Source organism: Cricetulus griseus, chromosome 4 (assembly GCF_003668045.3).
Source record: "Cricetulus griseus strain 17A/GY chromosome 4, alternate assembly CriGri-PICRH-1.0, whole genome shotgun sequence".
Taxonomy (NCBI): Eukaryota; Metazoa; Chordata; class Mammalia; order Rodentia; family Cricetidae; genus Cricetulus; species Cricetulus griseus.
This window is the reverse complement of record NC_048597.1, coordinates 217826279-217852653: the sequence shown is the minus strand read 5'-3', so window position 1 is coordinate 217852653 and position 26375 is coordinate 217826279. Positions and strand designations below refer to the sequence as shown.

General features: G+C 45.7%; 1 protein-coding gene across 1 annotated transcript in view; it reads right to left on the bottom strand.

The window, feature by feature from the left end:
- Window positions 1-20006, bottom strand: part of Scap (SREBF chaperone) — a gene marked incomplete at its 5' end in the record, with an annotated part of 30573 nt that extends 10567 nt beyond the window's left edge. Inside the window, 5 exon segments of the mRNA NM_001244036.1 lie at window positions 467-572; window positions 767-987; window positions 1654-1811; window positions 11671-11800; window positions 19786-20006. Coding sequence (NP_001230965.1) covers window positions 467-572; window positions 767-987; window positions 1654-1811; window positions 11671-11800; window positions 19786-19907 — 737 coding nt within the window.
- Window positions 20007-26375: the final 6369 nt, after the last annotated feature.

Below are 26375 nucleotides of genomic sequence, written 5' to 3'. Positions count from 1 at the left end.
CCATCTCTTGAAAGAAAGCTTCTCTGTGGTTTCTCAACAGCTCTATAGTCTCCAGACACCGAAAGGATGACAAAGCTGGCAACCCTCCTTCCCTGACTTATCACACAACTCCAGGTGCCAAAGGCTCAGAAGTGCTGGTCAAAGGCACCGCAAGTACCCTGCCAACTGTGGAGAGCTGTGCGGTGGCTCAGACAAGACACAGGCTACACCGAGCTCAGTAGTCAGCCGAGGCACTGCCCAGGGCTTAGGAAGAAACCAGAGGAAATACCAGGCCACAGAAACTGTCAGAGATGCCTCAGGTCCCTTGTTGTTAGTCAAGCCTGAGGACCATCCTCATTCAAGTGATCAGACCTAGTTCTTAGTGAAAAAGACATAAACATTTTAATAGGAGGCCTGGGGCCATTTGGTCAGAGAAGCGACCACTCAAGCTAAGTACCACACAGCAATCGGGAGCCTAAGCACTTACTTGGCATGGTAGCGCTGGAAGACCAGGGTGATGGTGTACGAGACCGTCCTCTTCCTTGTGTAGAGGCTCACCCCACTGTACTTCCCAGGCACACCAAACAGCAGGTCTGTGGGTGGAAACCAGCAAGTTCTGACATAGGAGTCACAGTCATGGGGACGGGCTGGCGGCATGGCCACCCAGGACCCCTTCCCTGCAGTTACTCTTAGAAGCAAGGGGCGGCCCCTGATAGACTAGAGCACCCACTGAAGGAGAGAGGCAACCACACACACAGGCTCTCTCCAGCCTGAGTGCTGAGGGTACCTTTGAGTGTGGCTGATGTCTGCAGAGTTTTGGGCTCATGCTGATGGATAGTCCCAATGATGTCAGGGTCAGCATGGAATCGCTCCCAGTCATTCTGCCAGAAGTTTCCAGGGGACAGCAGCAGGCAGCCATGTTCAGGAAGTAGGTTTCGGAGTTTCCTGAGTCCTGGCAGCAAGTCGGTCACCTGAAGGCAAACTTCCTCCAGGCTCTTGGTCCCTGAGCTATGCAGAAGACAGGAGGAAGCCTCTGCTGTTTCTGCCAGCACAGGGCCAACCAACTGCACTATGGGGCACAGCCTGTCATCAGGCTCCTAAATGCCTTATTTCCAGGGGTGGGGGTGGAGTAGTGGGGGTGTTACAGGAGAGCCTGACGCCTAGGGCAATGGGAAATGCTTCCAAGTGCTCAATGTGATCATGCATCTGTCCAGCCCTCAGAATGCACTGGAGCTCGAAAGCCCATCTCTTTCCAGGAAAGCCAAGTGTGTACGAGCATGCAAACATCCCCACTAAACACCTATGCCAGTTTTAGGGGACAAGTAGGAGAGGAAGAAACTTTAAGGTTTTAGTTCACCAAAATTCTTGCCAAAGTCATTAGTGAACTAAAACCTGATGGTGACAGTGTGTGAAGCCAACATATTCTAGAAGGTACCCCCAGGTAGAGCTTGCTAATCTTAGCAGAGCCCAAAGACAGGAGCCATGGGTCAGCTGTTTCTCAGTTACCTCCCTACAGTTAGGCCCATTCACACTCACTCTGTGAGTTGTGAGGATACAGTCACAAAGAGCCCACGAGGACTCTGAGAACTGTAAAGCTGACTGGACTGGGTAGTTACGACTGAGGATTATAACTCCCTTTGGTACTCAGGAGTCTGGGGTCCTGGAGAGAAATACCTGTCTCTCAGTACGTGATTCCGGATTTCCTCCACCAGTTGGAATGCCCGGGACAGAGGCAATCGGAACACATCTACTGCCAGAAGATTTTTGTGCCAGGGAGATACCGATGACTTCACAAATATCTGTTGGATGTATGCCACTGGGGCCCCCACATACTGTAGAAGGAATAGGACAGGGTAGTAAGAAAGCATGGGACCATGCTCAGTAAGAGCTCACTGAGCATGCGCCAATGGGAAAACGTACTAATGGATCAGGTATCAGGAAAACATGGCTCCCATACGCCAAAGCAAGGCCCAGGTTCATTTTCTGTCATTTCCTAGAATAAAGATATGCTAAAAGCACCTCAATCGTCATCATCTAAACCCACCCTATTACAACAGAGCTGTGTGTCCACAACAGACATCTGGACTACAGACTACTAAGCCTAACTCATTTACTGTCTAGCTCTTTATAGAGCATAGCTGTTGGCTGCACCAGAGTACAAGCTCCCAGAGGCATGTAGCTGTCTCACTGATACACAGGTGTTGCTCTTACAGAGTTGCTCCTCTGCTGTGTGCTTAAAAGATCAAGGCCTAGGGGCTGGAGAGATGGCACAAAGGCTAAGAGCACTGACTGCTCTTGCAGAGACCCCAGGTTCAATTCCCAGCACAAACATGACACTAACAACTGTCTAACTCCAGTTCCAGGGGATTCCTTTCACAGACACACAGGCAGGAGGGACACCAATGCACTTAAAATAAATCTTTTTTAAAAAGATGAAGGCCTAGCCGGGCGGTGGTGGCACATGCCTTTAATCCCAGCATTCAGTAGGCAGAGGCAGGTGGATCTCTGTGAGTTTGGGGCCAGCCTGGTCTACAGAGAGAGTTCCAGGACAGTCAGGACTACACAGAGAAACCCTGTCTCAAAAAAACCAAAACAAGAAAAAAATCAAGACCAGGTTTCTAGCTGGGTATGGTGATGCTTTATACAATCTAACACTGAGAGGCAGACAGGAGGACCTTCCCAAGTTTGAGGATCAGCCTGGTTTACAAAGCAAGTGCCTTGCCAGCCATGCTACCTAACAACAACTATGTCAAAAGCAGCAAATACAAATTGTCAATCCCAGACCTCCAACTCTATGGTGTCAGAAGCACTCCTGAACTCCCTGACTTCTAGGCTCCTCACTGTGAAAGAAAATAACACCCATCCTGCAGCACCCAGATGTGTGCTTACCTCACTCACACAAGAAGGTGTATGAGCACACCTCTGCCCATTTGCAGAGATGGGCTTTAACAGAAATACTAGTACTAAATGGCAGACTGCTCTGTCTGACCCCAGACAGTACTGGAGGAAGCAAGGATTGCTCAGGCAGTTTCTTAACCAAAGAGGGTGCCACAATGTCTCAGACCCAACTCTCTCACTAAACCTGGCGTGTGCCTGTCTCCCTCCCAGAGCATGCTGGCTGGTGGTTCCATACAGTTCTGGCAGAATGACAATGAATGCTTCCATCTTGATGCTGACATCACTGGAACCATGTCCCAAACTGCAGATAAGAGCAATTTCCCATGACATTCCTAAAGTGTGGGACATTCCTAAAGTGTGCACTGTGTCAGCCACAGCTGTGAGAATGGGGAGGTGGGCAGAGGGCAGGGCAGGCGTCCATCTGAGGAATGATGGACACTGAGAGAAAGAACCTGGACAGCATAAAGGAACCCTGGAAGGTAGTCAGGGCAAGAGAAATGGCAACCTGGAAACCTGGTTGAACCTTCTAGGCTTTAAGCTGATGACAGAGAAAAGCCCAAATATCCCTGAGGTAGAGGGGATGCCTAACGAAAGCAAGATTCTGGAGAGATGCCCTGGAGGTTCAATGGCAATGAGGGAGGGGGGAGGGAGGGAGGGGGGAAGAGGGGTGGATTAGAGGGAGCAGGGCATCCCTGAGGAGTGAGGTAGCTGTTTTGAAGCCAAAACCTGCCTTCTTCAGGAATCCACAGGCAGATGAGTGGACAACGAGAAGCCCACTGACCATCTCCTGGGCTCAAAGAACAACTTAGAGGCAAAGTTCATAAAGTTCAGTTTACTTTACTTTTGGTTGAAACAAGGTCTTAGGCTTAGTCCTAGCTGGCCTGGAACTTATAGTAATCCTCCTGCCTCATTTTCCAAGTGTTGGCTGTGAAGTCGTTTATGATGCCAGCTTAGTGAGGACTCTGACCCACAGAGCTCACTCAAAACAGCAGCCAAGCACTTCTGGCTGCCATAGGCTCTGACCTGGTGGCATTTCGCTGACTCAACACACACTTACCCGAGTGAAGGAAGGAAGCTTCTTCCCAGAGGCCAAGAGGTCTAGGAGACTCTTTTGGGGATCATCCCCAAACCTATGAGGCACAGCACCCTCATGGCACCATGGAGCCTCCAGCCCCAGGCTCAGTCCTACTGGGTGTGAGACAGCGGTGACTCTAACAAGCCACCTCCGCACCGCACCTCTCCCTTCCCCCCCAAAGTGTGACCTACTGACCTTTCAACCACTTTCCAGCGAAGAGCTCACACCCTTCCAGTGCACTGCACCTTCCTCCAACCCAGAACCCTGGGGGCCTGCACCTTTTTTTTTTTTTTTTTTTTTTGAGACAAGGTTTCTCTGTGTTGCCTTGGCTGTCCTGGAACTGATTCTATAGACCAGGCTGGCCTCGAACTCAGAGATCCACCTGCCTCTGCCTCCCGAGTGATGCTGGGATAAAGGTATGTGCCGCTAATACCACCACCTCCTGGCTTTGGGTCAGTATTTCAACAAAGCACTAATAACTACAATTCACAATCTGGGATATAGGGTCAGGTTCCCTAAGTTTTATTAGTGCCCATTCCCCAAGTTTATCCACATTTCTTCCTGGAAGCGTAGCTACAGCACCATCATTTTCAAGGGAAGGTGGTAGGCAGCAGGGCTTTCTATGTATTTGCTCTGTGCTTTACTACGTAGCTTGGGCTGGCCTCAGATTTGTAATCCTCCTGCCTTAGCCTCTGGAGTGCTGGTATTACATGGGTGCAGCACCACGCCCAGCCCTCCACCGTATTTCTATAGGAGTATGTCGCCATCCCATTTGCCCTAGACAACTTTCTCCTTTGATGTCCTGTCCACTCTGGGTAACCCACAGCCCCTGCACTTTCACTGCTGACAGACCGTGTTGACATGTCTCCCACACAGACTCATTCCTCAGCTTAGCTGGGTCCTTCGGCTGCATGGCTCTTGACTCATATCCACAGATTTCCTTCTGAACCTTCCAAGAAGGTGCTCCACATTCTTCTAGTTCCGTCAAGATTTTGGCCCAGTCATCATTATATCAAGTCATCATCTGATGTGACCTCAAATCTCTCTGGACACGAATACTCTCTCACAGTAGAAGCCATTCACAGTCCCTAGACTGGTTGGGAAACTTCCAGAAGCAGACCCTGAAACCACTAGTTCATCAGCAGGTACAGGGAACAGGGAGGCAGCAGAAAAGGGTGTATTGAGCAAGTGACCTCACAGAGCCTGAGCAGGTAGAGCTGAGAGACTCCATTCTGCCCCTACAGACACTGAGTACAGGTTGTCCTGAGGAGAGGGATTCTCCAGCACCCCAGAGGTCCTCTGAGCAGGAAGATGCAGTATTGGTGAGAAGGCAGGCAGTGAAATGTTAGTGAAGATGAGGTATAGTGCGCCCATCCAGTGGAGATGGGTTCTCTTAATAACCCTCCCTGATGTTCCAGTGACAATCAGACGTGGAAGCAGACCGAGAATGGCACCCTACATGTGTGACAGCAGGTGCAGAAGCCTTCATGGAACCCAGATGCCCCCAACAAGTAAAGGCCCTTGACTAGGAGATAGTGGTAGGTAGCCTTCTAACATGGACCCCAATAAGTCACACCTTCTGGGGCTCAAGACCCTGTGCCCACCCCGTAAGAGAATGCTAGTCTACTGATTTACTTCTGACAGGGAATACAGTCAAAGTGATGCCATCTTTGAGTTTAGGTTACTGAACACTATAAAAATTCCCATCTTCTGGTACCAACACCTGGTGAAACAATGCATCATGTTGGCCATTCTGGAAAGGGCATTTAGCCAACACTCAGAAAGCAGCTAAGAGTCCTGCAAGAACTCTGCAGCCAGTCAGCCACATGAGTGAGTGTGGGAGCAGATTCCCTGAGCTGAATTCTAAGGTGCCTGAAGCCTGGGCTGACAGCTGGACTGCAGTGTTGTGAAAGACCCTGAACTGAATACCTAGATAAGAGGACCAAAGTCAGGACAGCTAAGGGACGATTCTAAGGTCACACTGCTGATAGGGAGCAGATGGGGGGGGGGGTGCTGCTGCTGCTGCTGCTGCTTCTGCTTCTTCTTTTGGTTTTTCGAGACAGGGTTTCTCTGTGGCTTTGGAGGCTGTCCTGGAACTAGCTCTTGTAGACCTGGCTGGTCTCGAACTCACAGAGACCCGCCTTCCTCTGCCTCCCGAGTGCTAGGATTAAAGGGGTGCGCCACCACCGGCTGGGTTCTTCTTCTTTTAAAATCCACTTTCTATTTTAAATTTAGCTCTTCCTTCATAAGTAAACAGCGCTACTTAGATTCAAATTCTAGTGCCACCATCTCTGGCTGTGTGCTATGGGTGAGGGCCCATGGGCTCTCCAAGACTCAAGGTCTTCCATACTGCTTAGGGAAATGGGAATAAACCACCCAGCTAAATCGGGTCCCAGTGAAGGCCAATCAAAATAACAGATGTGAATCAAATCCAGCAAAGCATCAGAATGAAAACATTACTCCCTGGAATTATGGAAACTGGATTTAGCATCCCAGGCAGTATCAACTCAGCCGAGTAGCCCCTACAAGTCCATTAATATTGATTTCTTTGCCACCATTTTCACTGTCATTCTTTTTAAAAAGCAAACAGTGTTTAAGTGTATGAATGTTCTGTCTGCATGTAGATGTGTGTACCACATAAGTGCCTAATGCCCTTGGAGGTCAGAAGAGGGCATCTGATCCTCTGGAACTGGAATTCTAGAATCCAAACCTGGGCCTTCCATAGAGTGATAAGTGCTTTTAGTTGTTGAGCCATCTCTCTAGCCCTGGTTATTCCTTTTAAGGAATGGCTTCCACTATCTAGTCCATGTTATTCCCTGTAAGGGCATTAATGGCTTTCACTATCCACTCTTGAACTCAAGAGCCCAGAAACAACTTGGGCCTACCAACTTTCTCACTTACAATGCTCAAAATAAAATAACAGGCACATTCATTGTCTCTTAAACAATCCTGCTCTTTACTTACCCAACAAGAATCCTTCCTTTAGCATTGTGGTGTGTAAATATGGCATTTGTGTAAATCTGAGTGACATAACTTCCAAAGTGTAGCAGGGCAAGCACGGAGGAGCAGCGGGGACCCACAAGAGCAGGGCAGTTAGGTCAGGTTCCTGAAGACAGCACCACTAAGCTAAGGGCAGGCCCAAGGCATGCACACCTGTTCTCTCTCTGATCAGGCCAGCAGATCTACTGTGACAGGCACAAACATTTGCTGAATGTCAATGGTGGGCCAGGCACTGCGCTAAATTCATATTTTCTCATTTAATCCTTTTGATAATGTCTAACACAGGTATAATTATCACCCTTGTTTTATGAATATGGTAACGAAGGTACAAACCTCATTTGCCCAAGGCCATGCACTGGGAAATGAAAGTCTCTACTGTTTCTGCTTTGTTTTTCTTTCTCTGTAACCACAGACCTCTGCCAATCCTACAAAGCCATAGGTCACACAAGTGTAACACAGAGTGGGCTGAACTCAGACCAAGAACCTGGCGAGGATGATTAGGCAGACTCTGTGAGGACTGGAGAAATGGCTTAGTGGTTATAAGCACATGCTGCTGCTCTTCCAGAGGACTGGAGTTCAGTTTCCAACACCATGCTGGGAAGCTCACAAATTCCTATAACTCTAGCTCTGGGAGATCTGACATCTTCTTCTGGGGACACAGACAGACAGACAGACAGACAGACAGACAGACAGGCACGCACGCACACACACACACACACACACACACACACACACGACAGACAGACAGACAGACAGACAGACAAGACAGACAGACAGACAGACAGACAGACAGACAGACACACACACACACACACACACACACACACACACACACACACACACGACAGAGACACACACACAGACAAGACAGACAGACACACACACACACGCACAGACAAGACAGACACACACACACACAAAGACACACACACACAGACAAGACAGACACACACACACAGACAAGACAGACAGACACACACACAAAGACAGACAGACACGCACGCGCGCGCGCGCACACACTCCTGCTTCTCTCCCTCTTCCTCTGCTTCCTGTCACATGAGAAGAATAGGCTCCTCCATCACTCTGCTTCCCCCAGTATGTTCTGCCTCATCTCAGACCCAAAGCAATAGAGCCACCTAAACTTGGACTGAAACTTCTGAAAACATGGACCATACCATGCCTCCAAGGGCTTCTCTTAACTTGTGACAGTTTCTCAGACTCTCCTTGTTTTGTGGAGTGCTGACCAGGTATTTTGTGGGGTGTCCCTCAATTGGGATTGCTTGCTGTTTTACTCAGTAGACTAGAACTATCCACTTGGGAGCAAGGCTCTAGAGGGAATCCGCCACTTTCTTGAGGACTTGCCTGTCAGGTTCTCCACTGCACATACTCCTCCCTGCCTGTGCTCTGTGGAAGGACGTCTCTAGACACTAAAGAAGCAGAGAAGTTGGGTATTGTGAAACACTCCTGTATCCAGCCTAGGCAATATTAAACCCTGTTTGAAGAAACAAAACAAAAAAGAGAAGGGAATTACCTGCTAACTTCTTGAACGAGGACTATCTACATCAATTATTCAGAATTTTTCTGCCCAAGTGTTTGCCTATTGTCCCTATTTATTTATGTAGTCAGTTAATCAAATGGATTCAGGACTTACAGGCATTACTATTTACTTGCAGTGTACAAACACGTGTATATAATTCAATACTCCTTAACTATATTGTAAAAACTGTTCCAGCACTGACCATTGAAAAAGTTCTTGGTCCCCATCTTTGTGTGTGTGTGTGCACACCTGCCTGAGTTTATGTGCTCCAGGTGTGTGAAGGTGCCTGCAGAGGCCAGAGGGTGTTGATCTCCTGGGAAAAGAGTTAGGTATGGCTGTGCACTGCCTATGAGTATTGGGACAGAACTCCGGTCCTCTTTAAGAACAATGAGCACCCTTAACCACTGAGCCAAACTCCAGAGTCCCACACCTCCACCATGTCACTTCAACATATATTTTAAACTTTAAAAATCTTTATCATATCTCCACAATCAGGTTGAGACCTCCTCAAGGACTAGCACCTTGAGCTGTCCCCATAGCATCCTGATTTACCCCAAAAGCAACAACAGAGCAGAAGGAAGGAATACAAAAGCTGTAGTTCTCTGGTGTGGTGGGTGGGTGGTGGCTGCTGTGTCCCTCCCAGTGCCCAGACCTTCAATGTTTTCTCCAGAAGTCATAATTTGTCCTGCTTGGCCGGGTGATGACATCAGTAACAAAGTAGGTCCCTGGGGGACAGGATCTGGGAATGAACTTATCCACTAGATTTGCTGCGCACACACACAGGGCTGGAGCTCCTCCAGCCACTGTTAGGAAGAGGGAGAGGAAGCTGGTCCAGAGGGAACAGATCTCAGAGATGGATTCCTGAGGACCTGGCCAAGTAGTGTAGAAGGCTCTTCGGCCCCTATGAGTTATGTGAAGTCTTTCTTTTCTACTTACTCTGCTTTAAGTTGGGTTTTCTGTCCTTTGTAACTGAAATGGTTCTCACAATCTATTGTGGGCTTCTATTTTTATCATACAAAGCCAATGTGAATGTGGTAACTCATCACTGAGTTACATGGTATGTGGCTACAACACCAAATCCTGAGTCTCCTCCATCACTGGAGGATAGAGGTTGTAACAGAAAGAGCTACAGAATTCTCTGACTGTTCAGACCTTAAACTGCTCTGTGCACCTATTCACTGTCACCACCCAAGGTCAGTGAAAGCTACTAAGGGAAGCCCACAAATACATCTACCCTGTACAAACAGGCCCACTGAACTCTATTAGTCAAGAAACATCCATAAACGAAATCACTTTGCTGGGGCCTAGGTATCATCAGGTCAACATATAGTAGAACTATATTAAGCAGTTAATGATGGTAAAATATTTGCATCAAGAAGATCCCATTATGAACCAATGATCCATCTGGGACATAGAACACAAAATGGTTTCTTTTAAAAAAATAAAAGAAAAAGCCAACTTTTTTGACTGCTTTTTTATTTATTTTATTTTTTATTTTTATTTTTATTTATTTTTTTTTTTCAAGACAGGGTTTCTCTGTGTTGCCCTGGTATCTTGGTATTCTCTCTGTAGACCAGACTGGCCTTGAACTCACAGAGATCCTCCTGATTCTGCCTCTTGAGTACTGGGATTAAAGGAGTACACCACCTGGCTTCAAAAAACTTTTATATGTGTGTATGTGTGTATGTGTGTGCCTGCATGAGTTTATGTGTACCATGTGTGAAGAAGGTTCCCTCAGAGGCCAGAGAGCATCAGATCCCCTGGATCTAGAGTTACAAATGGTTGTAAGCCACCTCATGCACATCTAGGAACCAAACCTGCTAGGAACTCTTTGACCATTGAGGTATCTTTCTAGCCCAGAACTAGATGGTCTTAGACCATGTGTCCTCTGACCATCACAGGCACAGTCCTGGTGAGCACAGAAGCAAATTTCTCATTGAGGAAATGTGTAACTGTAACATGCCTCTCTTACTAGGATGTCTGTCCTAGTTCAGTAACAGGAGGGTCAAACTCCTAACTAGTTAGTGTGCATTAACCAGAAAGGAAATGGAGATAAAACGCTGTACTGTCAAGAGGTGGAGAAGCAGAGCTCTGCCCCAGGTTTACTTTTCCTCAAAAACTCAGCAAGCCCAGCACCAACCTATGGGACCAAAGCACAACACATGAAGGACACACATGTAAAGACTACCATGTCAGCCGGGCATTGGTGGCGCACACCTTTAATCCCAGCACTCGGGAGGCAGAGGCAGGCGGATCTCTGAGTTCGAGGCCAGCCTGGTTTACAGAGTGAGTTCCAGGACAGCCTACAAAACAATACAGAGAAACCTGTCTCAAAAAACAAAACAAACAAAACAAAAACAAGAAAACTAGAAAAACCAAAATAAGAAAAAGACTACCATGTCTTCCATGGTGGGTAAGATATCGGGTATGAGCTGGTCAAGCCTGTGAGCTTCGAATAGCAAGTGTAAAAATCAGTGAGTGGGGTCCAAGTGCAAGCCCTTCAACTGGAGAGGAAAGGCTTCTTCTTTTGTTTCCTCATTCATATCAGTGCTCAGCCCAGAACTCATCAAGTGACAACAGTCCGGTCCAGTTGGCTAGGACTGGGAGAACAAAGAGTTCTAATCCTGTGTTGACCCTCATAAATTAAGTGGCACTTACTTACTTTGGGTCCCAACTTTTCTTCCTGTTTAAAAAATAAATAAAACCTGTACTTCTAAAACCACCTGACTGGATTATGAAGACAGAAAAATGCCTAACTGGTCTGAGAAAACTAGGAGCACTTTGCAGTCACCAGGCAGTGTTGGGGTTCTGATGATAGACTACTCTGGGGATGATCTGCTGTCCTCATGACTACCGAGGATCAAGGAGGAAATGCTTATTATCTGGTCCCTGCACACGGTGTGTGACTAGGCCAGGTATGAACCAGGTTCAGCTGGTCACTGATAGGACAACTGAAAATCCTAGTCTTTTTAGGGCATTCATACTTGGCATCATTCGATGTTTTCTTTCAATAAAGGTTACTCATTACATGTGTAACTAAACATTCCAGTGCCTTCCTAAAGCAGGTGAGTGTATGAATCCACTAATCTGAAGCTGGCCACTCTTACTGTCACTTGCAGAGTCTGCCTCCACCAATCAGCTCTCTGCTAGGGCTCTCCTCAGTGGGAAGCTGAGCACCTACCCACTCTGGCTGTTCACTGGGCTCTCCTTGTTTGTGGTCAGAGTCCACAGGCGGGGGTGAGTAGTCCTTCACAGGAGTAGAGAATTCCACAGGTCCTGTTCCAGGCAAGGGGAGCTTCAGCAGAGGGTAGCTGGGGAGAAGGGAAAGGAGGGAAGAGTGAGGAGGTCTGAGAGGCGGAGTCTGCTGTGAGATGGTGTGACAAGGAGCAGCTGCAATTCCCACTGCATTCCCTTTGCTAGAACTGCATGAGAACATCATTTTACTAGCCATACCATTTCAGAGCTGACATTCAGAATCACCTGGACCAGAAGTTTTCAAATTTATTGTAATCACAAAGCCTACGCCCAACTAATATACCAGGCTGGCTAAATGTTCTCTGAGATTTTAGACAAGATGCTAAAAACAAATTAAAACCTTGCCAATCAGATATAGATAATTAAAACAAAAACAAAAACCTAGGGGGGAGAATACAAATGCATTGGAATTGATTCAGATGATCGAGCAGTTTAAAGCTGCTGTGTTTTAAAGGGACAGATCATGTGGATTGTGAAGGATACACCAAGGGTGGGGATTACTCTGGCCCAAGTCGAACAGAAGCTAATGGATCCATCAAGTGGCTTCAGTCAGCAGGCTATAAAATAGATGTATATTTTGTTTTATGATTTAAAATTTTTATTATTTATTTATCTGGCTTTAAAAAAAAAAAAAAAAAAGACAGAGTTTCTCTGTGTAACAACTCTAGCTGTCTTGGAACTCACTTTGTAGACCAGGCTGGTCTTGAACTCACAGAGATCTGTCTGCCTCTGCCTCCCGAGTGCCTGGATTAAAGGCATGTGCACCATCACACCGGGTCTAAAATCTTTTTAATAGTCTGAAATAATTTGTATAAGAGAGTTGAGGCAAAAGAGTGGCAATTTTGAGGCCTTCCTACACTTAGATACTATCCTGAAAATGAGCAAACAAAAAGGAAGCAACTCAGATGACCATAATGCACACTTCATGGACAGAGAGCTCAGTTCTCATCTGTGCATCCGTGTAACTCATCATTACCTAGTGAGACAGAACATTTCCATGGCCTCCAGAGACAGTAACTACAGTCTCTCCCACTACAAACTCCGTGCACTTTTTCATTTGTTTTTAGTGTTGAGCCTCTTACTGCTGTTTATGCTCTTACTATCCAGCTCATACCTGCCACAGTTTTGACTGTTTTTTACACTTATTTGCTTGCTTGTTTGCTTATTTATGTGCTGTGGGGGAAAGCGTACATTCCAGAGCATGTGTGGAGGTCAGAGGACAACCTGCAGGTGGTTCTTTCATCCCTCCCATCATGTAGACTCCAGGGATTGAACTCAAGTCACCAGGTTTAGCAGCAAGCACTCTTGACCCACTGGGCCATCTTGTCAGCTCAGTTTTGCCTACTTTTGAATATCATACAAAATAAATTATCCTATTTGTGTACTCCTTTGTGAGTGACTGCACGCAGCGCCTCTCATTTTATACACACATATTTGACCTGGGGATATGAGTCAGTGATGGAGTGTCTGCCTAGCATGTCTAAGGCCTTATGTTCAACCTGTAGTACTACAATAAAATGCCTGACATCATAGGTAGGCACTACTCTTGAATAAATATATTATAGTACATTAGTCTATCCACTGTCAAGGTACACTTGGCAGTTTCTAGTTGAAGATACTGAGAATAAAGCTGTGGAGGCAGGAGAGTTGATTCAACAATAAGATTTTTTCTGCTCTTCCAGAGGAATTGAGTCCAGTGCCCAGCACTCTTTGGGTGGCTCACATTCATCTGTAACCAATGCCAAGGAAACTTTCTTGCTTACACTCATGCAGACATACTACACGTAAAATTAAAATTTTTGTAAATAAAAAACTAGAGGTAAAGCCAGGTGTTGATGGTGCATGCCTTTAATCCCAGCACTCAGGAGGCAGAGGCAGGTGGATCTCTGTGAGTTCGAGGCCAGCCTGGTCTCCAGAGCGAGTGCCAGGATAGGCTCCAAAGCTATACAAAAACCCTGTCTTGAAAAACAAAAACAAAAACAAATCTAGAGGTAACCTCCTTGCTAGCCACAGCTTTAAAAAACAAAACAAAAAATAAGTAAATAATAAAACAAGGTTATTGCAATCACTGATTGTTTTGAGATAAAAATCTTCCTATGTAGCCCACACTGGCCTTGAACTCACTACTCTTTAGCCTCCTAAATGCTGGGATTTATAGACTTGTACCACCATGCCTCACTGGCTGGGATTTTTTGGCACGTGTGTGTGTGTGTGTGTGTGTGTGTGTGTGTGTGTGTGTGTGTGTGTATGTGTGTGTGCTTTGTCATTGTTGTTGATGATGATGTTTGTGGTTCTTGAGTTTTGGTTTGCATGTATGTATTTTGCAATCTGCTTTTATTTATTTATTTATTTATTTATTTATTTGTTTATTTATGTTTTCAAGACAGGGTTTCTCTGTGGCTTTGGAGGCTGTCCTGGAACTAGCTCTTGTAGACCAGGATGGTCTCGAACTCACAGAGATCAACCTGCCTCTGCCTCCTGAGTGCTGGGATTAAAGGCGTGCGCCACCAACGCCCAGCTGCAATCTACTTTTAATTTTAGGCCATGAAAGCAGAAACCCTGGGAGACGGTAAATCACCACCACCACCACCACCACCACCACCACCACCATCATCACCACACCACCATCACCATCACCATCATCACCATCACCACCATCACCACCATCACACCATCATCATCCACCACCATCACCATCACCACCACCATCCATCACCACCATCACCACCACCATCACCATCACCACCATCACCACCACCACCACCATCATCACCATCATCATCACCATCATCACCATCATCACCATCATCATCATCATCATCATCACCACCATCACCATCATCATCATCACCATCATCACCATCATCATCATCATCATCATCATCATCATCATCATCATCATCATCATCATCGAACCTCTTACATAAGACTTTTAATATATGCTAGGAACTATTTTTTATTTTTACTTACTTATTTATATTTTTTATTGGGGAACGTTTTTGAGACAGGGTTTCTCTGTAGCTTTGGAGCCTGTTCTGAAACTTGCTCTGGAGACCAGGCTGGCCTAGAACTCACAGGGATACGCCTGCCTCTGCCTCCCGAGGGCTGGGATTAAAGTGTGTTCCACCACTGCTCAGCTGAAACTATTTTTTTCAAATATTTATTTTTATTTTATGGATATGCATGTTTTGCCAGCATTTATGTTTGTGCACCACACAAACACAGTGCTTGCAGAAGCCAAAAGAGGGTACTGGATCCTCTGGAACTGGAGTTACAGATGGTAGTTAGCTGCCATATGGGTGCAGGAACAGAACTGGAATCCTCTGGAAGAGCAGCAAGTTCTCCTAACTGTAAAGCCATCTCTCCAGCTTCTGTGCCAGGAACCATTCTAAACATTTTAAGTGTATTAGCCATGTAAATACGTCTCCTCAGGAGGTAAGCGCCAACATCCTTCCCTCCATTTATAGATAAGACAAATAATGATCAAGTATCTGGCTGAAGGTCACCCAGATAAGTCAACCAAACCCAACCCAAATAGTGAGCTTCAAAAAGATACACTGTTCAAATGGAACCAGAGACTAACTCAACATGAAAGCATCTTTGAGGTCGAGTGTGCCAGCACATGCTTATAATCCCAGTACTTGGGAAGCAGCAGGAAGGCCAGCCTAGAGACCACATAGTGAGTTCCAAGCCAGCTTGGGCTACATAGCACAACCTTCTGTCAAAAACACTTGTCCTTCTTTAAGAGGAAAGCGTCTTTGAGAAAATGGAGATCTGCTTTCCTCTATAGCTGTCATCCTACAATCCAAGACATGTCTAACCTAGGGGATTGCAACCGGTGAGAGTTTCTTTGGCAGAGAAATCTGTGTGCAGTTTGCTTCTGCCTCCTCTCTGGATATGGCTTCCTGGCAGTTGTATCACCAATAATAGGCAACCAGTTGCCTGGTGGGTTTTCTCAGTGATCATTCTTTCAACAAATATTTGAGCATCAACTCAGGGCCAGACATTGTGCAAGGCCCAGAGGTGTGCAAGAGAGCATATTAAACAAGGGAGACTTACTTGGGAAGTAGGGAAGACCTTAAGCTGGAGGGTTTATGTACAGTAATTCAGAGCTAAGAATTAGGGCCAGGTCACTCCATGTTACAGACTGCCCAGACATCTTCCTGTTAATTAAATTTCTATATTCTTCACTGACGCCTGTCTGTCACCAACCACCACCAGTCACCAATTTCACTGACGCCTGTCTGTCACCAACCACCACCAGTCACCAATCTAATGGTCATCCTAGACCCAAGGGTCACCCAGAGGCACCTTAACCCATTAGTCTGTCCATCTGGTTTCTCTTGGTCACCCCAGCAGTCAGGATGCTCCAGTGGTGTGTCCCTCCAGCTTTGTTATCTCATGCATAGTAAACGCACGGCATGCTCTTTCACTGCCTGTAGGTCCCCAGAAACGGGCTTTACAAATTCTCCTTCCTCTCGGTACCAGGTTGTTTCCTACCAGTGTAAGGTCACTGGGGTCAGTGGTGCCTGAGGGAATGACTGAGGCCCAAGAAGGACCTGCTTACAGCATACTGTATTTGTGTGTTACATTTTTATTTTCATCATCTCAAGGTATTTCTAACTCATTTCTTTGACTCACTGGTTTTAATTTCCATATATTTGTGAATTCTCCTGTTTTCTTTCTGTTACTCATCTTATTTTGGTTTTATTCCACTGTGCTCAAAAGAGGGACTTTTGGAAGTTTTAAAATTAACATCTGTTTGTAACCTAATACCTGGTCTGTCCTGTGGAGTGAACGCATTCAGTGATAAGTGTACTCTATGGCTGCTGGGTGAAGTGATCCGTTTATGCTTATTGTTCTGTTTACAGTAGTGTCGAGCCTCTATTTCCTTACTGACCTTAAGTTTGTTGCTGCTTTTTGTGTTCAGGTGGGTTTTTGATTATTTTGAGGTAAGTCGCATGTAGCCTAGGCTGGCCTTGAACTTACTACATAGCGGAGGCTCCCTTAAACTCTTGATCCTCCTACCTTAACCCTGTTAGTGTTGGGATTACAGGCATGTACTTCCCTCCTGGCTCTTGTCTGGATGGCCCATACATTATTGAAGTAGAAGTTTGAACCATCTCTCCAGTCATTTGTTTTTGTTTATAAGACAGGGTCTCACTGTACAGCCCTGGATGCCCCAGAACTTGCTATGCAGACCAGGCTGGCCTTGAACTCAGAGATCTATATACCTCTGCCTCCTGAGTGCTGGGATTACAAGTGTGCCACCAAACCCAGCTCATTCACTTGCTCCCCACTTGCCAGGGGTAAATAGTATAAGACTAGGAGAATAGTGTACTAAGAGACTGAAGGGTTCTCCTGTTTGACCTTCTACTTGCATAAATCTTGGGTGATAAAGCAGTCTTTAACTTCCTATAAGCTTTGGGAATTTTTACAGGGTTTGTCTGAGACCAGAAGAGGCTCTGGTTTTGAATGTTCAAACAGTCAGTGTCATGGAACAGTTGCAGAGCTGACTACTGGGCCTCCAGAGTCTAGGCTTTAGGGCTTTGAAACTTTGATTTCAGCCAGTCTGGCCCACCCAACTATAAGCATAGACAGGCTCAAGTTACTCTGATTTTTTTTCTCTTATTTGTGAAAAGAACATACAGATGTGTCTAAACAGACTGAGGCAAGCTGTTACACAGCTCACTTGTGTGACCCCAAAGACAATCACAGGACAATCTGAGGTATAGACAGAAAGGGGTTGAGAAATACAGACCACTACTGCTGAGATACACTGCCTCAGCTGAAGGTGCCAGTCACTCCCCAAAAAGAAAAGCAAGAGGAGCTAGGCAGTAGTGGCGCAGATCTCTGTGAGTTTGAGGCCAGCCAAGGCTACACAGAGAAATTTGGTCTCAAAAGCAAATATTAAACAAAAGCAAGAAGGAAAGGGACCGAACCGGTTCTCAAACTCCTGCAGGACCATCATCCTCAGGAAGCTTAGTATGATCTCATTTTGATACCAACTTCCTCTCTGAGCTGACGTCTACCTTCCTATACCCTTTTCTTTCAACACACAGTACGCCGCACATACATACATACCCTACCAGGGAAGGTCTAGGACCTTCTGGGCCAGCCCCTTGGATCCCAGTAGCCTAACCTCTAGGAAATATAAACACACCTTTTGCTACAATGCCTATTGGCTACAGGTTTCATCAGATTTTCCCAGAAGGGGAATAAATAGTTACTGCACTCAGGAGCCAGGCAGGAAAGAATTTACCAAAGCCCACATACAAGGCTCAGTGCTCAGGCTACAGAAAGAAGTATCCTCAGGTCTCAGTCACTGATCCCAGAGCCTCAGTGCCAGCTTAGAAAAGAAAATCCGACCCCTGTTGCTGTCTGAGGGCATCTGACTCCTACATACACAACCTCTCAACCCCTGACTCTTTAGCCTGATGGAGAAAGGCACATTCCTGAGCCACCATTAGTCACTACCCACTCTACTCCGACTCTGTCCTTTTTGGAGGGTACTTGGTGATGAACTGGGGTAAAAACAGCTACATTGCTATAGCTCAGAAAACCACTGGATCTGAGGAAGGATATTAAGTGCAGAGGTCCTTTGGGTCTATGCTTAACAAATCTTATCTAAGGAATAAAAAACAACAATTAAGTGGAACCTGAATATCTAACACAATTATTAAAAGTTGGCTGATGCCCATGCTTTGTTTTCTCTGGGCAACTCAAGGCTCTGACAGAAAGGGAGTTGTTCCAACAGAACAACTTCCCAGAATAGAAAGTCAGATTTGTATGCCTAGGTCCAAGAACTCAGTGAGCTCCTGTCAGAGAAGGAGCCTATACCATGGCTCACACAAAGCAGCCTGTCCAAATCCCTACATGCTAAAGCACCCCGGAAACAATAACCACAAAAGCCACACCCAAGAGTGCACCCTGAACTGTAAGGGTGAAGAAACTGTACTCCTACAGGCCTGACAGAGTACTACTCTGTAAAATTAGTTCACTGAACCTCTGACTCTCAAGATCCCTTCCAGTATCAAGTGTGAGAAATTGTTCAAGACTTCAAACAGGTCTGGGCTTCCAGAGTCATCTGCTTAGCCTTTTAATGGGACTAGCCTGTGTGTTACTCATACCAAATGGATTAACTAATATGCCAAAACACATTCAGTTAGAGCTGTTGAGATGGCTCAGTGGGTAAAGGCTGACTGACAATATGGACTTGCATTCCAGCTGACAGACCCACACAGTGGACAGACAGTTTTCTCTTGACTTCCAAACAAGCACACAAAATGAATAAATAAAAATGTAGGGAACAATTTTTACAGATACCCAGTTAGTCTGCCATATAAATAGGGCAGCTGCTTAAGAAGCTGTGGAAGGCCGGGTGGTGGTGGTACATGCCTTTAATCCCAGCGCTCGGGAGGCAGAGGCAGGTGGAATCTCTTCAGGACTTTATATCAAGTCCCTCATTTTACAAAGTCATAATCAGTCAGTCTTCAGGCTTATATGAGGCCTGTGAAAAACAGGCAAGAAACACAAGCATCCATGGCTTTTACTACAGACCCTGGCAACCCACCAGGCCCCAAGGGTCAGAAGAAGTCTCCATATGAACATGAGAAAATGACAAGCGTACAGAGAAGCAAGTCTTTGGAGTCAGCCTATAGCCAGTACCCAGTAAGCTGTTCAAATGCATTTTGCCTTGCAGTATTATTAACTAACACTAAAAGGAAACTGCCACTTCGAGGAAAGAAAAAGAAAAATAAAAGATTATGCCTTGAAGTTTCTTAGAAGGAGAAACTCACCACTGGTAAACAAATCAGTTTGTTACACCAACAAACACTAGTTCCTTTTTTCCACACAATGTTCTCTTACTAGCTTTTACAAGTTTTCCCCAGACTCTCCAGAATGCAGTTCCAATGAGTATCCTTATTAAGTCCCCACAATGTGAGAATGTACAGTGTCCAAGAGCTCCATCACAGTAGTTTAGTGAAGCCTACTGTCACACACGCTGCTCTACCACACCGAGGGCAAATCAGAAACATACCAGCAGGCTAAGATGCAGAGCCCTGTGAAGAGGATGATGGGAATAGGGTAGGATGCACAGAGCAGCCCATGGTTGTAGAAGGCCTGAGATATCTTCTCACGCAGCCTTTCAGTCAGGGTCATCCTCAGCTAAGTCACCTTGCTGCCATCCCGGAAAGTGACCATGGATCAGCCCGGAAGATGTTGGATACCAAAGACAATGGACATCATCTGCAGGTACCTAACAGGAAGGGAGAAAAGTAAATGAACATTAAGCATTAGGGGGCTGGAGAGATGGCTCAGGGGTTAAGAGAACTGGCTACTCTTCCTGAGGACCTGGGTTCAATTCCCAGGACCCATATAGCAGCTCACAACTGTCTGTAACTCCTATTCCAGGGGACACCCTCATACAGACATACATCCAATGCACATAAAATAAAATAAAATAAAACATTAAGAACTTGGTTCTGTACACCAGGACTGTCAATGAGAGGTGGCAGTGATATGGCTAGGGACTGAGTCTGGAGAAATGAGTCTCAATATAGGCACAAGCACAACCTTGGTACCTTTGTAAGTGACTATAAGCCTCTCTCTTCCCCTTTCTCCCTCACTTTCCCCCCTCCTCCCCAACTTCAGTTCTTTGAGACAGGGTTTCTCTGTGTAACAGCCTTGGGTGTCCTGGAAGTAGCTTTGTAGACCAGGCTGGCCTCAAACTCACTGCCTGTCTCTGCCTTCCAAGGGCTGGGAATAAAGGCGGGCACCACCACTGCCCAGTGTATAAGCTGCTCTCTTGATACAAGAGCTAGTTGTCTGTAGGTACTAAGAGAAGAGAGCCCATGGTAAAACTGAAAGTTGCTGATTTATTTTGCAGTGAGAAGAGAGGCTAGGGTTTAAAAGAAGAATAAGGGTTAGCATAGCAAGGTCTGGAACCCTGAGGAAGTTGAGTAAGTGGGCTTTATAGTTGGGTGTGAGATAACCAAACTAGTCAGATAAGAGGAGAGATGGGGCTCCTGTCCAGCTCCCCACCCACACCCCCAGAAGCAATTGAGAAACATATGTAAGACACCATTATTCTTTCACACAGTCTTTCTTCTAATGCAGCTAATCATAATAGACTAAACTGTAAGTAAGGATGGCTTCTAACAAGAAGCTCCAGCCTGGAAGATCACCTCAGAGCATCCCATAGACAAGGAGCTAAACATGAGGCTACAAATGGTGGCTGTGAGTGTCATGGTAAAGCTACAGGCTGATCATCTAAATGTGAAAACAAAGATTAGTGTAATTAACAGCACTTATACACCTGCAAGTTGGAGGGTGGTCACACTGGCCAAACAGCCCTGGAGATGGACAGAGGAGGGCTTCAGCCACTCCTAAGAGAGCCACACTTGAGCAGTGCACGACTGTGCACCTCCCTGCTTGGGCCACCGGACACGCAGAGATCCAGTGGACCCTCCACCGGCTCCACCCACAGTAAGGTCCAGAGAACGAACCAATCTCACAACAGTCACCTTGATCTTCCATCTAGTCTTTGCAATAACCCTATAAAACCTCTAGACTACAAAATTCAGTAGTTTCTTCCTCTCTTGAAAACCCTTCTCTCTTTCAGGAGTTTCTATGGCTTTTGCTTAATTTCTCACATTTCCTCAACGTTTTACTTTTCTGTAATAATTGTTAATAAAGCTCATTTCTATTTTGGAAATTCCCACAAGAGTCCACCTCTTTAATTTTCACTGGCATGAGACAATGAACTTGGAGCAACTGTTTCAAGTGGACTTTTTTGGCTGTTGAATGGCTGGCATCTCAGGTCACTGGGTCATAAACAACAGGGCTGTGAAAGATCACATCATTCTAAACACTCAATCACTTTACCAGTTTAACCAAACAAGCCAGAGACCTTCCCTTCTAGCTCTAGTTATCAATCCTCAACCTTTTTCCATACCAGGATGTTTGATCTTGTTTTTGTTTTTGCAGATGCTAAGAATCAAACCCAGGGCCTCACAAATGCTCAGCAAATGCTCTACTACTGAGCTACACACATCCCAGCCCTATATTAGGCATTTGTAAAAGACCATTCCCCAGAGGGCATAAGCAAGCATACCTATTTAACAAATATAACCTTCAGCTGCTCTGCCCAATGGGTGCTTTGAACACCCTCCCTGTCCTCTTCTGTGCACAGCCAGACTGAGAAATCCCTAGAAAAACCTTGGCAAAGAAATGCAAACCCCCAAACACATTCCTGAACTGTGATCACTAATAAAGACTGTTCAGTATAATCTGTCCTCAGCACCAAAAATCTTAGGATCCTGAAATAGTAGTCACCAAACTACACTTACTCAAAGGCAGTAGTGTTAGGTTGCAGCCTCTGTTCTGGGTCCCACAGTTGTTCTTAGGAACTGGGGGCAGAACTGAGGGCAGATGAAACCTGCTGTTCTTCCTGCTGTCTGTCAGCTGTCTCCTTTTAAAGTAACAGCAGCCCATTGGCACTCACAGGCTCCTACTAGGTCCACAGGCCTGGTTAACAGTCAAAGTGCACCACCTTGAGTCAGGCCATACCATCTGGGCCTCACTGCCTGGACACTGGCTTCTGAACAGAATGGAGAAGAACTGGCTATTTATTGCTGGTGGTTCTTATTCACCCCACAAAGGTTGGCTCCCAAGATCCCCAGGCTGTTCTGGCTCCAGTCCTTTCTGAAGACTGGCTCATCAACTTTTCCCCCAGTCTATAAGCCATCCCATTTCCTTTCAATAAATCCTTTTTCTTGTCCTAACTTACGTTCATTTCTGATATTTGCTATTAATATTAAACCAGTCAAATAAAATGGGAAGTTCTTACAGAAGCTAAAGTATCTACAATTCTCCTCTTGGTATAGTTCTCCAGTGGGATTCAAGTTTAAATTCACTTTCTGCTCCACGTTGCTGTTTCCTTGGTCCATGCCATTGGGAACTTGCTCAGACGTGTCTTGGCTTGATTAAGCTCACTGATGACAATCCAGGCTATAAAGATGACTCAAGTGTCAAGACCAGAAATCAGAAGCAAAAGGAGTCATATCTTAACTCACAAGTCAACAGGAATGGCCACCACTCCTTCACCTTTCTACAAGCTGGAAGACTACTATACTAAAGGTACACAAGCAATTTCCCAGTCTAGGAGCCTCTCTAAGGGGATACCAAGAAGTCTCTGGATGTCTCTTTACCAGGGAGTGAACAGAAGTAGCAGGTGAGTGCTGCTGATACAAGGAGCAAAACAATAGTTCCACTATTCAAGTGCTCACCCACAAAAGACAGGACCTGTTCAACAGGAGGGCATATACAGAGACCCCAGAAAGCAACTCCTTGCTCCACCATCCCTCTACCCTCCCTCCATGCCCCCAAGGCAAAGCAACACAAAATACACCTGCCAGAGACACTAGCAAAAGGTTCCCTGGAGACAGGCTACCTTAACTAGCTGCCCAAATCTCTTCCCTTAAATGTTTTCCAAGGCTAAACCCTCCAGGAAATTCTATTTCTAATTCTTATCGTTCCCTGGCCTCTCCTGTATACACACCAGCTACACAGGAAAGGGACCCATCTCCAGTCCAGCTCTCTTACACTTAGAATAACATGAGATGAACCCTAAAAACAGCATTCACTCCCATTCCATAGCCAATCCTCTCAATTTCATGCTATCACACTAACTGCTAATCTTCAGAGCATCTAGAAAACAAGTCCAAATTTTAGCTTATGACACAGTTCACCTGAATCTAGGAAGTGGAGACACTATGTATCTCTACTACATGGTAGAAATTTTAATGCAAAGCTATTCCAAAGCAAAATTGACTCAACCTGAACCAATAACCTGTTTTTCTTACATTGCCCCAGAGTTACAGGTTGCTTCAGATCAAAATCTATAGCCCTTCTTCCCCGAATTTAAAGACACAGTCTTGCCCTGGAGGCCCAAGTAGACCTATTACATAAAATGTAAGAGGGAAAAAAGAAAAAAAAAAGGCTGGGCATGGTGGCACAAGCCTTTAATCCCAGCACTCAGGAGGCAGCAACAGATGGATCTTGAGTTCCAGGCCTGGTCTACAGAGCAAGTTCCAGGAAGATCAGAGTTGCACAGAGAAACCCTGTTTTAAAAAACAAAACAAAACAACAACAACAACAAAACAAGCAATCCTGCCTTTGGGGAAGACCATATAAGAGCAAAAACAAAGGAGCCTGTTATTAGAAGCCCAAATTAGAGTTTTACATGTGAATAAAATCCACTACTAGCATAGGAGAACTGCCCAGGAGGCCGAGGAGGAGAGGACAAGCCCAGACCAAGTCACCCCAAGGAGCTCATGTGATAAAGAGTGTTTAGGAGGGGAACAAGTGTGTGAGCAGAGGGAAGAGACAGACTAATATTATAGTGTAAGTGCCCATGACCTTAACTCATCCCAAATAAGACTGCAAATACATTAGTTTGGGAATCAACCATACACATAGTCTACTGACATATTAAGCATTTCATTTGCTATCCTCTTCTAGAATGTCTCTTCCTTTCTGGAAGAAATGCCTAGAAGTAAAAATGCTGGGATGTACAGTATAAGATTTCTAAGACACAGCCAAAATGGGGACAAGGGCTATAGCACTTGCCTCCTATGCATGGTGCTGTGGGCTCTATCACCAGTACTGCCAAAAGTGGGAAGTAACCCAGATGCGACAGCATAAACCTGTAACTGAAGCATCTGAGAAGTGGAGGCAGCAGGATCAAGAATTCAAGACTAGCATAGGCCACACAGCAAGCTCAAGACCAAGGGACACCTTGTCTTAACCTCCAGCCAAAAAAATAAAAAGGAATTACCAAAATATTTTCCAAACTACAATTACAGATGCACAGCACATCTGAGGCAACACTGACCAATTTTTCATGCATTTAATTCACCACCAGTACGTCTTCTTCTAGAAAGCATCTCATTTTCTTTTTCTATTTTTTTTTTGTGGGGGGAGCAAGGACTTGATCATGTGTATATGTGTGTCTGAAGCTATGTGCGCACGAGGCCAGAGGCTTCAGATTCCCTGGATCTGGAGTCACAAGCACTTATGAGGTGCCATGTAGGTGCTGGGGAATGAGGCAGGGTCCTCTGCAGCAGCAGTGTGTGCTCTTAACTATCGAGCGTCTCTCCAGCCAGAAACGTCTCATTTTCTAATCATATTATTTTTAAAATGTTGAGTTATTTTTGTTTGCTTTTTGAGACAGGGTTTCTCTGTGTAGCTTTGTAGCCTCGAACTCACAGAGATTCATCTGCCTCTGCCTCCCGGTGCTGGGATTAAAGGCATGCGCCACCACCACCCGGCTGAGATTTTTTTTTTTTTTAATAATATATCAAGTCAGGCACAGTGGCTCATGCCTGTAATCCCAGAACTTGGGAAGAGGCATGAGGAATGCTAAAAATTCAAGAATAACCTGGTCCAAACAGAAAGTTCCAGGCAACTAGGGCTTTACCTGGAGAACCTATCTAAAAAAAATTCATATACCATAAAAAAAAAAATTCCACCATTTAAAGTGGTCACAAATATGAACTTTGCTGGCCTACCTGCCAACCATTACCACTAAGTCCAGAACATTCCATCACCCCTAAGAAAACCATATGCCAACTTACTATGCTTAAGTCTAGGTTCATTCACTCATTTCCTCTCTCTCTCCCCTACCTCCTTAACCCTCTCCACCCCACCCCCACCAAGAATACCAACTTGCTTTAGCACTATCTGTTGAAGACTTCCTCCTCCTTCCATTGAACTGACTTGGCACCTCTGATAAAAAAGCAATTGGTTAGTTGGGTGTGTGGGCATAGATCTGGAATCTCAGTTTTGGGGAGGCAGAAGCAAGATCTCTCTCTCTCTCTCTCTCTCTCTCTCTCTCTCTCTCTCTCTCTCTCTCTCTCTGTTTTTAATTTAAATTTAAAAATTAATAAAAGAGAATCTATTTTACATACCAATCCCAGTTCCCTCTCCCTCCCTCCCTCCCACTCTCCTCACCATCTCCCCACCCCACTCCCACCCACTGCTCAGAGAGGGTGAGGCCTCCCATGGGAGATCATCAAAGTCTGTCACATCATTTGGGGCAAGACCGAGGCCCTCTGCCTGCATCTAGGCTGAGAGAGTGTCCCTCCACAGGAAATGGGCTCCAAAAAGCCAGTCCATGCACCAGGGATAAATACTGGTTCCACTGCCAGCGGCCCCATAGACTGCCCAAGCCCCCAACTGACACCCATGTTCAGGGGGTCTGGTTCAGTTTTATGCAGGTTTCCCAGCTGTCAGTCTGGAGTCTGTGAGCTCCCTCTTGCTCTGGTCAGCTATTTCTGTGGGTCTCCCCGACATGGACTTTGACCTCTTTGCTCATCACTCCTCCCTCTCTCTACAACTGGATTCCAGGAGTCTTCAGTTCAGTGCTTAGCTGTGGATCTCTGCTTCTGCTTCCATCAGCTACTGGATGAAGGCTCTAGGATGGCATTTAAGGTAGTCGTCAATCTCATTATAGGGAAATGGCATTTAAGGTAGACTCTCCACTGCTGCTTAGATTCTTAGTTGGGGTCATCCTTGTGGATTTCTGGAGATTTCCCTAGTGCCAGGTTTCTTGTTAAGCCCATAAGG